Genomic DNA, 14064 nt, shown 5'->3' on the forward strand with positions numbered 1-14064 from the left:
AAGCTAGACAAGACCACAAAAACAAAAAAGCCACAAATGAGTACACCAAACACAACTAGAGTCGCGCACCTTAAATACAGCCATTTAACCTTATTTTGCGCTCGAAAAAATACAGCCTATTCTAAATGACAGCTTGAATATAAGGCTCTAGAAACAGTTACGTTGCTATAATCCGAGAAACAGAAGAATAGATGTGAAGCGGTAAATTTATTGTAAGTTATCAGAATGTGAAAACAATTCGTGACTCGATTACAACTATATTTGTAGCATCAGTGAAATACTTATAATAGAAGAACCATATAGAATATTTCTGAGCTGAGGCGATGATACAAGCACTATATTATATATAATAGTTGACAACGCTGACACAAGAATATATGTGCCAGTAACATGTCTAACAGGTAGACAACTCTTGCCAACAACAGTTTTGCACTAACGCGAGGATATATGCACTGGTCACACTTCTAATCGTTTGTTGAAAACCACCTGTCAAACTCTTTTTCCAGTTCTTTGCCATTAGTTGTTTTAGAATGCTGCATTTATATATGTATATCAATTTCTAAAAAGTACAGTCCATAATATAATTGGTAAAAACGCCTCACACCAAGAAACACACTCGTTTTTCTTACAAAATTATTTGTCTTCAAAATATAATAGACGTACTCATTCTTCGTAGACGACCTTTCTTCTAGAGGGACTGAAAGCTGGCTGCGCTCATAGTTTTTATACAACATCATAAAATTATTGTGCGTTCAGTTCTTTTCACATGCACGGAGTTTTTGAAGAACTTTTCCCAAGTGCATCTATCTAATAAGTGCATGTTTAGCTTTGAAAATAGTTTAAATGCTTTTAATGGTTGTCACATTCTAGTTACTATATAGAGGATAATACATGAGTGTCTTTTCATATTAAATTTATTAAACGAATTTAATAAAATAATAAGATGAGAGGCTCTGCCGCACATTTTATCAATTTTATGTAACGAGTTTGATAAATTCAATGTGGAAAGTCACATGTGGAAAGTCACAAATGTAATATTCTTTTTATCACATGTTAGCTTTTTTCAGCCGAATCATAAAAACCTACTTTCTTTAACTATTTTAAACATGTCAATTTGACCAACGTCTCCGATACTTTTTCAGTTGTGAAATGGACCTATTTCAAGGAGAGATAACATATCCCATATTATTTTCTCTTTTCATCAACGATCTTGAAATAGCATTACAGGCTAATGTATTTTCCGGTATAAATCTAGACCAGATATCCATATATCTCATACTGTTCGCTGACGATTATATTTTATTAAGTGACACGCCCGAGGGTCTTCAGTCCCATTTTGGATTTACTGTCAGAATATTGTATAAAATGGAAATTGACTGTAAATATTGATAAGACTAAAATTATTGTATTTAGAAAAGGTGGAAGATTAGCGCACAATGAATACTGGACGTACTTGAATGTAGAAATTGATGTGGTTGAACAGTTCAACTACTTAGGATTTGTTGTTAGCAGTGGCGGATCTTTCAGGCGTGGCATTGACACTTTCGCTGGAAAAGCTTTGAAAGCCATGAATTCTATCTACATATTGACCAAAGACACGGATATACCAATTAATATTCACTTAAATTTATTTGATTTATATGTTCCTTCAATATTATGTAATTCATCAGAAATATGGGGCTTTGCAACTGCCGATAAAGCTGAAAGAGTTCATAGGAAATTTATAAAACGGATGTTAAAATGAGAAAATGTCTACCAGCGTAATCTAGCGATCAATTGTGAGACAGGTAGAACACCCCTTTATATTTACTGGAAAATCAGAATATTAAAATACTGGTTTAAACTTGTTAATAATAAGACCAATTGTATTTTACAAAATGTGTATAGTAAAATGCTTGGGTGCTGTGAGAATGGGGATAATAACTGACTTTATGTCAAAAATATGTTAAACCTTTCAGGATTTGGTGAAATATGCTTATTTCCATCCTGGGTAGATGTTAAACATTTTATACCTGTGTTCAAAAGTAGGCTGATAAACACTTACATTTCTGAATGGCGGATTAGCGTTAACAATAGTCCTAGCTTGATTTTATTTAAAGAGCTGAAAGGAATGTCTCATTATTTGTTAACAATTGAAAATAAGAAACATCGGCACATTTTAACAAAGCTGAGAACGTCATCTCATTGTCATAGAAAGACAACATAGAGTATGTGAACTTTGTAATAAAAGAGTAGTCGAAGACGAGTATCACTTTGTAATGGAATGTGAAGCATTTAAAGAGTTACGTATTATTCATATACCAATATATCATCGATTTAGACCAAGTATGGCTAAATTGGTAGGCATGTTGAGAACTAATAGTTAACAATTGCTGCATAAAATGTATGTATATTTGATCAAAGCTTTCAAGCAAAGACAAATCATATTGAATGCGACATGATTGTGTAAATTGTTTAAAATTATGTAACTTAAGTATTATTTTTATGCAAGTAATCCTTTTAAATTTGTACTTTTTAATCATTCTCGTCAATTTGATTATCATATTACTATTGTTGCCATTATTGTCATGATCATGCTATTATTTATATTTATATTGGTTTATGTCGATGTGCTGTATATGCATAAGACTTAATAAAATTTCTGTTCGGTTCTGTTTAAACGACGTGGGCGTCAAAGCTTTATTACACTAGTGTTATGTAATGGCTTTATTTCACTCCCAAGACGTGAAACATGTGATAAACTAAGTATATAGAACGCAATTATCGTTTTTATATCTTCAAAAATATAAGGAACTGTTCAAGCCTTTGTGGCATACCCATGTTTATTTGTTATAGTTTTAAGATCAAATAGTCATTATGTGCGGCTAATCATTCATTTGAAGGCATGCAATGGTTTTACTGGTGACTCCTATTCAATAAAAGTTTATTTTCAAAATGTATTTCTTTTTCCTTGCTATAGGTCTACAGATACATTTATGGAATTGTGTTTTATTTCAATTGAAATGGACTCTTCTTAATGGCATGGTAATACTGAATATCGTCCAGTTACATAATAACAAAATTATTTCAGTTATAGAACATATCCTGGAAGTAGTCAGTAAACCAGTTTTTTTGTTGTTGTTTTTTTGCTTTCTTAAAATATTCACATGACATAGAGATGATACCTACCCAAGAAGAACTACGGGAAACAACTCTGAATTGACCAATAAACTGAAGCCAACATAAAAACAGTGGTCAAAAATGAAAGAAAACCTTTGTTATCCATATGCACACTTTTCTTATGGCTTACACTGACATTTATTTATTTATTAGTTGTGCTGAGACCCTGGTTGAAGGTTTAGTAGGGCATCAAAATAAAAGTGCATCAAAATAAAAAATACATAAGTTCTCTCAATTAATTTTACTGCTTAAAGAAATGTTACCTTAGACATGTAAGTTTTAGCTTTTTAGCTAAAGTTATTTTTTGTACACGGTATAAAATGTAAAATGTATATTCCACAATAAGAAATTTCTAAAAAAAATCCATTTGGTTTCACATATGTGTAGACTGTTAATATATTCATCATTTCAAATAATCATTTTGAAAGTGTTTCTTATGCTTTACTCATTTTGAAGTATTTCTGTGACTGTTCAGGAGTACTTTGCTGCAAATAGTGTAGCACAAAGGATCACTGCCATCAAACGTTACTCTAACATTTCAAGGTAATGGACCCCTAATGATATTCTACAATTTCCAGGTGATTATGTTTTTATTAGCAATTCGGCATTATTTGACGTAACTATAGCTCAACGAGCTCGCTGTTTTCCGTAAAAAACGTAAAACGTCGAAATAACATACGGATAATACATCATTTGTTGATTTTCGTTTCAGGTCTACAACCTTAAACAAACTGTAAGATGTTTTATTTATTGTTGCAAACAATGTAAGGGTAACTTTAGATATTCACACCATTTCACTGTTTACATAATTTGAAAAAAAAAATAATTTGAATTTCCATCTCTACATGACAATTCTCTTATCTATATTTAGATCTACTATCTAAAAAGTCATTAAAACACAATTAAGTGTGACGCATATTGTAAATTTATGTCTATTTTTTGTTTGATAAAAGACGATAGATAAGAAAAAGCAAAATTGCTATTACTTCATACAGTCTGAAGTTTTATAGACTAGAATATATGTACTATATACGGAAATAATGAATGTGATGATCTGCCGTCTGGAATGTTCTAAAATGTAAACAAAAACTACTTTTTAGAAAGTAATATGCGTATTATCAACTAAAACAATTTTTTTGATCTTGCTAAGTACTAATGAAAATATAAAGCATATTCGAATAGCTTGTGAAATGTAAATACTTTGGTTTAAGAAAACATGAACAAGATACATAGAATATCATTAAAGGCAATCGTCAAGTCGTGGTGATTATCATAGCTGGATTCGCAAAATCATGCTGGTGTGGCTTTTGAATCAAATATCTATAAAGGCTTAACTACAATATAATTTCCGGAATGACATGAAGGGTATATATATTAACTAGATTTAACGCACTTTAAACGGAAATAATGCTTGCGAAAAGGTTTCTTCAAAGAAAATAAAGCCATCATAGCAGATCTCTTAATGCCAACAGTATCATATTTATTAAAATTATTATGCTTACGTAAGACTGCTTACCTACTATCCTAGACGTACAGTTGATCAAAAGTCCATTTCAAACTGTCATGATAGCACGCGTCACTTAATAAAATAAATTTATATTTCAAATGATCTTAACAAAGAAAGAGACATTAGAAATGCACACTAAAACGGCATCATGAATAAATTGAGACAATGGAACTGGTGCACGATGGAAAAAAATTACCACCTGTTCAATATGCATAGTATCAATTAACCGACTTGTGCGTTTTAAGTGAGAAATGTGCGATCGAAGTTAGTTAGAACATGTTTTTGTTCATGGCCTTCTGTTCTTCGTAATTGCAAGTGAGTAATTAAACTGATTTAAAGTTCCCCCCTTTATGTATGACACAATAGCTTTCGTTTCTTTGTCAATCATATTGTCTTGACGACCATTGATATACTGTTGGCATCCAAAAAACTATCTATTGCAGATATGCAGCTGTAGGTATATTCAAAAGGACAGTAATAGTACAAGTACACCTCAATTAGTTTTAGACCTTGGTGTATCGACCTAATGAATTCCTGTATGCTTCAGTGAGAAATCTGAATGCTTCGAAGGATTGGCACATTTCAAACCGGAAATTAAATAAATTGAAGAAGGAAATGAATATGTCTGACAATGAATAAAAAAGGTTGCTATGATCTTTTAATTATTAAAGTTACAAGGATTCGAAATGAAATGACATGTTTCCATGTTGCTGAAAAGCTCTGTTTATTACAAGGAGGAATGTTTGATGGATAATCAAGAGGCGTTGATGGCTACTCAAGAAAATATAATGATGACGGCTATTCAGGAAATGTTGATGACTAAAGCAATGTGGATGGTTAATCAAGAAATGTTGATGATTGATTAAGAAATATGATAGCTGATCAAGAAATGTTTTCTAGTACGAAAATATCGATACTTTAGAATTGATAAAAATACCATATTGTGATAGTTTGCAAAAAAGTACTTATCATAAATAACATCTGGGAATAGTGTTTTATTGCAATCTCACCACATTGGAATAGTTTTTGATGAAATCTCATTACCTGGAAATAGTGTTGTTGCAATCTCATCCATTTGTATACAAAAGTAGCATTCTGTTCTTATTCGCAATTTTATTACTTAGATACTTATATAATATTTTACGTCTATATATTTTGTATCCATGTTTCATGATCCAGTTTTATTTCGCAGTTACTTTGCATATAAAAGTATATTCGAATATCTACAAGCTGTTTAATCATATTTATAGGGTTGCTTAATACAGCTTTCAAAGACCACATCATGCTCATATACAATATATGTCATAAAAGCCTCATATATGTTAATTATCTGTGAAGAAATACAAGAACCGCGCAAATTGATGATATGAAGAAAGAGTTTTATACGTAATATATTAAATTGGTTGAAACAATGTATTAAGGAGTTTAGAGACATAAGGGATGAGATGGTATAGTGGTTAAGATATTAGCCACTCGACATAGAAGCCGTGGGTTTGAGCCCCTGCTTGGTGAAGACAATAACTTCTCTTATGACATCAGTAATGGCTTTTCCAGGAACTGGACAAAAGAGTGATTCAAATAAGCTTGACGTTTCATCACAATATGGCTAAATTAAATAAGTATGTACTTAAAGACACACATAGTTTTAAAATCATATTTTTATATAGCAATGACTAGCACGAACAAAATGTATTTTCCCTTAATCTATCTTTAATTCCAATTTTTTATGAGGAGTAATTTCTTTTAAAACATTAAAGAAATTCTTCCAACTAAAATGAACTTCACTTTGCATTCTAACATTTCATAAGACGTAATTAAACTCAAACAAAATTTATAGAGGCAAACATACATCCTTTCCTGGGCCATTTTATTCCCAATGAAATAGGGTTTTTAGTGCCATAACTACAATATTATATTGTATTTTCATAAATTATACACCCTTTAAGTCTGTACAATATGTCAATATAAAATGTATTCAGCATATCTTATGTGCTTTTACATAAAACAATATCAATACTGTATCAATATAGTGATAATACACGTTCTTTTTGTGAGTATTATCGACTGCAGAAGCACTTGGTATATGTTTGTGTCTTTGTGACCAAGACCGTTAACGTCTGCAGAAACCCACGGGAATGTTCTATCTCGGTCACAAAACATATCCCAAGGGCTTCTGCAGCCATTAATACACACAACGAACATGTATTGTCGCTATTTTTATATAAAAATATGACATGAAGACTAAATGTATTGTTTGATTACTTTACGATTACGGTACAATTATTGATTACCATTCTGTAGTTCTTGGAAACGGTCAACTTGTTATAAATATCGATAATTGGGGCCCACAAATCACCTATACTACCAAAAGCATGTATTGAAGGTTTTAAAACGGTTATTTTTTATTTCTCGTTGTTATAAACGTGACACTACCCATAATTTTGCATATTACTAAGAATTTCGGTAAACTGGAACATAATTTCGAGAATAACAATTTTATATTCGCGTTATTTTGAATAAGAACACTTATTTCGAGTGCGGATGAGTACGAATGTATTGACACAATGTCAACATTTGCATGAATTCTGTGTGAAGTTAAGTAAAAACATACCGAATGATACTTCTAAAAACCATGAAACAAACAATCGCACCAGTTACACGCGATTCGTGGTTATCAACAAAACTTGAACCGACGCATAGTTCAAAAGAAAGTAAACAGGGAGAAAAGCAAGTACGCCATTGTTGGCCCCTGTATAGGGGAGCGGGTAGTGCGTTTAGGGTTGGTAACAGATACAGCAAAACATACTATGGCTTAGTTTGCATCTTATATACTACAAAAAGAGATTTTTATGAAAGAAACAAGACGCAGATACTAGATGTCCATCTTCGCAGGAATATTTATTCGACGCTGGCGAAGCGTTTCGAAAATAAAAATCATGTATTATGTAGTTCAGTCGTAAATAAATTTGCTATATGTTCTATATAAAATATTCAATCTTGTGAGAGCTGTAACACATAACCAGGCCCATTTTAAAAAGAATTACTAACCTTATGTTCTTAAATTGCCTATAAACCAACAAAAACACCAAGAAAAATAGGGGTCATTTATCTTCTAGGAAAGATTTTTTGTCTGACAGGTCAACAATAAGAAATATCTTCCAAACTGACAGCTAAAATGTAAGTATGAATACATGAGTAACAAGATTTGTTTACATTTACATTAAATGCAAATATCTCCTTGAAAATGTTACCAAAATGTCAAGTATAGGTCCACAATGAAATAAAAACAGGAACTGGCTAACATAAAACATGAACATGCCTCTTTAATTGGGAAAAACATTGAGCATTTTTCCTTTCCGCTATTTTAGCCCAGAAGTGCTGCTTGGTTACCCATTTAGTACTATTGTACCTATTGACAGCAGTACTATTGTACCTATTGACAGCACGTGAACCGCCTTGTTAATACAATATTTCCTCCCGTTAATACATAGGCGGATCAAGTAAAAAAAGTAGATTATGTAATAATATATATATCATTATACAAGATTTATACAACTGTGTGAGTTTGTGGAAAATGATTCTAGACACATGAATGCTGATCTCATTCTTTTAAAGACGACCTGTTCTTATATAAGATTTAATACTGAATGAACTCGTGGAGAAAATCTAAAAATTATTGTGCATTCAATACTTTTAAAACGCTTGGAGCTGAAAATCTCCCAAGTGTACAGTTTGAACAAATTCATGTTTAGCTTTCGTAAGCGATTGAATGCTTTTAAGGATAGTCACATTCTAGACGGAAATTAAATAAACGGGAGATAGGAAATTGAGCGCTTGTGACATGAAATAAACCCATTAAAAGTAATGACTGACATTTGTAAGACAAATTAAAGTCTTATATAGGTCTGATTTTGAAAACTTTAGGATACAGTAGGAACATTGTAGAGATAACGCATGTTTTTCATGCTATAACGTCTGCAGAATCCCGAGGGATTCTGACGATGTTAAAACACGAAATATTATATACCTTTCTCAAATGCGCCCATTTGATTGGTCGAAATGAGTGCACGCGCGGGTCCACAAAAGCGAAATTGACCTGCAAAAGTGATAATGACTCTTGTGATATCACTTTTTCCTATATGTATGAAATATGGGCCAGTCAGATGAATGCAATTGAAAAGGCATATAAAATAGCCACCAGGATATCTGTGCAAAACCAGGATTTTGGCAAACTTCACTACCATTTCTAAGTGACTTTCTGTTTTAGCTTGGATGGTAGTTTAGAGGCCAATGAGCAATAAATGATATAGTTTTGCATTACTTTTAATTTTCTTATGTACAAAAAAGATGATTGAAAGAATTTGTCCAATGGGATTTTTCCAAGTTCCAATCGGGTATAAGGCGTCCGATTGGAATTTTTTAAAATCCAATCGGATTTTTTTCCCATATTTTGGCGTGCTGGATTTTTTTCCGGGTGGAAAACATTTTTTTTGTTCAAAGTGTGTAAAAACAATTGGTTATTGTATATATTGTATATAAGAACGTAATTTGTATCAAAGACCGGTGTTCTAAGAACATTTCAAAAATCCCATGGGATTTTTTTCCAACATTTTTTAATGGAAAAATATCCGCCCGGACGAAATATTGGAAAAATGTCCGATTGGAATATCAAAATTTTGCAAAGATATCCTGGTGGCTGTTATAATATAACAATTATAGACTTATATTTTGGTCAATATGTGTTTTACGGACCTGTAAAAATGATATAGACCTCGGACTGCGTCCTCGGCCAATATCATTTTTACAGGTCCGTAAAAACACATATTGACCTCAACATAAGTCAATAACTGTATAATGAACATGCGCTAACGTTATTCTAACATAAAACGCGAAAACAAAACTTATAAATAAATACATTCTACCTCAACGTCATTAAATTTCCATGAAATGCGCGGGAATATCTGAGTTGCTTTCTCACGTTGACGTCATTTCCATTTGAATTATCCGTTTTGGGGCAATAATACGTTTACGCTTTGCCACGGACCGCGCATATATAAAAGGTGTTATAACAGCACGTGAGCGCGGGAATCTCTCTGTTAACACACGTTTTCTCTCTTGTTAAAACACCCCCGAAAAGTGGCAATAATAACAGTTTTATGCTAGAATAAGCGTTAAAAAATTAGACATGTCAGATTTATTTCCTACCAGACCACTATAAAACTTCGTAGCAATAGCTTACTTTTAACAAATTGGTTAATACTGCATCATATCCACACATGGACGACAGACAAGCTGACATAATTAAAAAAAATGGTTGTAGTCGCAGGTGCGAATGTCCGGCTCGATCGTAAAACTTCCTTTACCGAGTTACAGTGTAAAAAGTTGTCCGAGAGCTGAATATTTCTATCTGCACATACAACCCGTGAGAGAATCTTTCTTTCCCATGAAGTATTCAACACAAAAAGTAAAAATAAATTTGCCCAAATGACTTTCTTATAGCTCTTTTTCCTTAAACAAAGCGCCGGTAATTTACGTCCTTTAACAGGAAACACGTCATGACGTTACAAAGTTGTACAACAACGTATTCTAACATAAAACTGCTGTTCACTTTTCGGGGGTGTTTTAACAGGAGAGAAACGTGTGTTAACAGAGAGGTTCTAGCGCTCATGTGATGTTATAACACCTTTTTATATATGCGCGTTCCGAGGCAAAGCGTAAACGCATTACGGCCCAATATGGATAATTTAAAAGGAAATGACGTCAACGTGAAAAATAACCCCCAGACATACCCTCTCTTTCATGGAAATTTAATGACATTGAGGGATAGGTTATTCGTTTATTAGCTTTTTTTACGCATTTTATGTTAGAATAGCGTTAACGCATGTTCATTTCGTGTTATAATATATTCCGAAACCCTCTGGAAACGTTGGTACCCTCGCCCTACCAGGCTCGGGCACCAACCAATCCCTCGGGATTCTGCCGATGTTATAACACGAAAAAAACATGCGTTATCCCTACAAAATTTGTTTTCTAGTCGGTAGTTATACGTTATTTTCATTTGCGAAATAACGTGTTTTTATCAAAACTATACTGCAGGGAACAATTCGCAACTATAATGGCATTTGATTTTGGATGCAGTTTGACAAAAGAGGCAACGATAACGACATGAATCTACTACATATACGCCACCTACAACAAGAGAGTCAGCGTAGACCTCAGGGTGTAAGGCAGAGCTTTCCAGCACCCTTGAAAACACCGCAAACACAGGTCTATTATGCTAGAATTAAGAATTGTTTCAAATAGACATAGTTCTTTCAAAGTTGTCAATCAATCTTCAGAAGCGCAGTTAGGTTATCAGTTTTGGTTAATCGCCTTTAGTCCTTGCTCTAGTTTTGAATTGACCTAGATATTTGTGCGCTTGCTTGGTTTGTTTATGAATCCCCTGTTTGAAGAAATGATTTATATTACACAGAAGCCAAACTCTAGGGATACTTTTTATTTTGATATTTTCATTTTAAAGTAATCATGACTGCAATTTTGAAAAATGAGCTGGAATTGTCATATAAAAGTCTGTTTGCTACAAATTACATCTTTTTTATAGTTCGTGTAAAATGACATCAGTTGTTGACAAGGAAGTTGTGTCATAATTTTTTGAATTTATAAATAATCATACTGTAGACTGGGCATTATTCACGATGTCATATTTTTCCTAATATTTGCGAATAATGCAACTCAAGAATTCCAAATATTCGTGAATATTAACCTACTTCATATCATAAAACACAAACATCCACATTTCGCGAATTCTTAAAACCGCTATTAAAGCTGCTAGCCAAGAAAATCCTACATGAAAATTACTTTATTTACAGTATATAAAAATATATATTTTACGGCAAAAGTGTCATTATTTCTGGTTGTGATAATTTATTCCTGTTAACTGTTAACTCTAGCTTTTAATTAAGAAATAATTTATAGCAAAAGAATGTTTAAACACTATTTATGCACGATGAGCGGTTATACGTCGGGCGTAATAATTTCACGAGGGCGCAGCCCGACTGAAATTATTTGTACGACGTATTACCGCCTGAGTGTATAAATAGTGTTAAAACACTCTTTTGCTATAAATCATTTCGATTCTAATATGCCCTTAATCTAAAACAGTAGATAAAATGTAGTAGCGCTCTTTCTTGGTCGCAACAAAAAGATTGACGTCACCGCACATTAACGTGACGTCACTCTAGCGTAAGCGTGTTTTTTTACAGAGACAAGCATATTAGAATGTGAAATGACTACCATAGCCTCGGATTATAACACGAAAACTAACGGTTTCAACTAAAATACGTAAGACATGCCACATATTCTTACAAACAATGGCGGCTTAACATCTTTACAAACATGCACTGGTGATTCTTCATCGACGACACTTACTGATTTTGTAATGCTTTTCTTTTAATCATCGCAAGTGATATTTACTGCACACTGTTTTTATAGTTAGTTACACTTAACTTCTCTTCCATTTCTTATATTTTTATCAAGATCATAACTGGTGTCATCGTAAAGTAGACCCGAATACCTATAATAATGTTACGAATACAAACTTCATGTCAATGCTATACCACTCATATGACTACACTATTCATGTAAATACATGAATCATATGAATTTACTTTTTTTTTAAATGATGAATCATATGACTATACTATTTTTGTCAAATGCATGAATCATATGACTACACTATTCATGTAAATACAAGAATCATATGACTTTACTATTTTTTTAAATGCATGAATCATACGACTGCATTATTCTTATAAATGCATTAACAAAAGCACGCTATATGATCAGCAACAAACTATGGAACGATTCTATCTTGTTGACTATTTAGTACTACATCATTTACCAAACTTTCCATAACATGACAATTCTAGTAAAACTACCATATCCGTATTTAAATCAGTTGCTAATAATTTACTTCTGGGGCAAATACTGACAATTTTAGACAACATCAAAAAAGACCTTTTGAACGATTTGATGAATATGAAAAACATTCCATACAGACTTGTTCCGTTACGCATATGAAATATAAGTAAACTGATAATTAAGTTATTTTGTGATGATTCAGCTTCGCTTATAAATTGCAAAGTAATTTACAGTTTACTTTATTTTGTGAGGTCTGAGCTTTACATTAAAACATAAAGAAATAAAGATTCGATAACTCAGCATTGCATTTCTAAAACTTCCTGTAAGTGAAACGACAAGACAACAAAGAAATAAGCTAATGGATCATTATGAAATAAGGTGGCTAAAATAATGGTCTCCCTCCCTAAGAAACTGCAATTATTATGACAATAAAACTGTCACTTATAAAGTGGAGAATCTTGCGAGTTGATTTTTAGCTAGGGTATACAGACCAGGAAATAAACTATAAAGGCTTCAAGTTACTGAATTATTGAACGTTTGTGTTTTAGGACATAATGCAGACTTAAATCCACGAATATTTTGAATTCGCGAATGGCATTATTTGTGAACATAAGTGAAAACAAAACCACCGCGAATATTTCCCAGTCTGCGATTCACTATGGCTTTTTTACCAGTACAATATAGTATAGATAAAATTTTCATTTTAAAATATCATTCTCTAATGGGTTGGAAAATTCTTAAACTATTCTTAAATAAAAATAACAAAATAAACAACTTCTACATTACTATAATATTGAGTATACACTTACCTTTTTATTTTCGAAGGAATGCACATCTTTACTGTTACTATCCTGTTGTGTAGGCATTTGAAAAACCTTATTGATATTCCGAGTGTAGTAAAATCTATTTTAAGTCACTTTTTTTCAAGTGTTCTTCTTGCAGGATCAGACGATAAGAGATATTTTCTCTACCAGTTACAAACTCTGCGGTTGGCGATTGAATCAAGCGTAGCACCTTCTTTTGCAATATTTTAGTAAATGAAAAAAAGGTAATGATAAAACATCAATAAACAATATTAATGTAGTGTATTAAGGTAGATAAACTCATGATTTGTCAATAAAGAAAATATAATACTAATATATTATGTTTAAACAGTTTAAATGTTTTTCATGCCCCGGCAATACTTTCATATCATGACAAACAATATACTACACCAATGTCTGTATATTCAGCCAAAAATAGGATATAATACACGTATTTATCATTTAATGCTAACTGAATTAGTTTTTCTTGGTAGTCAGTTAAAAATGGCATTTTCAGTTTATTAATGAAAATCCAATTTTTCACACCAAATGCAAAATTCAATTCTCAATATTTCCTGTGCCGATAACAGAGATTATATCTCTCACACAAAAATGATTCCGCCAGGATAAAAGTTGCTTACAAAAAATTTAAACCATGTAATCTTTCATAGAAAG

General features: G+C 32.3%; 1 protein-coding gene across 2 annotated transcripts in view; it reads right to left on the reverse strand.

Annotated features, from left to right (window-relative positions):
- The window catches only part of LOC123537160 (uncharacterized), a 131788-nt gene extending 118237 nt beyond the window's left edge, over window positions 1-13551 (reverse strand). Inside the window, exon 1 of one of the 2 annotated variants that reach the window (XM_045320751.2) lies at window positions 13396-13551. In XM_045320751.2, coding sequence (XP_045176686.2) covers window positions 13396-13421 — 26 coding nt within the window. In that variant the 5' untranslated portion in view covers window positions 13422-13551. The remainder of the gene's footprint in view (window positions 1-13395) is intronic. The other variant, XM_045320747.2, reaches the window with a different exon arrangement.
- Between the last annotated feature and the right edge of the window lie 513 nt (window positions 13552-14064).

This window comes from Mercenaria mercenaria, chromosome 17 (genome assembly GCF_021730395.1).
Source record: "Mercenaria mercenaria strain notata chromosome 17, MADL_Memer_1, whole genome shotgun sequence".
Classification (NCBI taxonomy): Eukaryota; Metazoa; Mollusca; class Bivalvia; order Venerida; family Veneridae; genus Mercenaria; species Mercenaria mercenaria.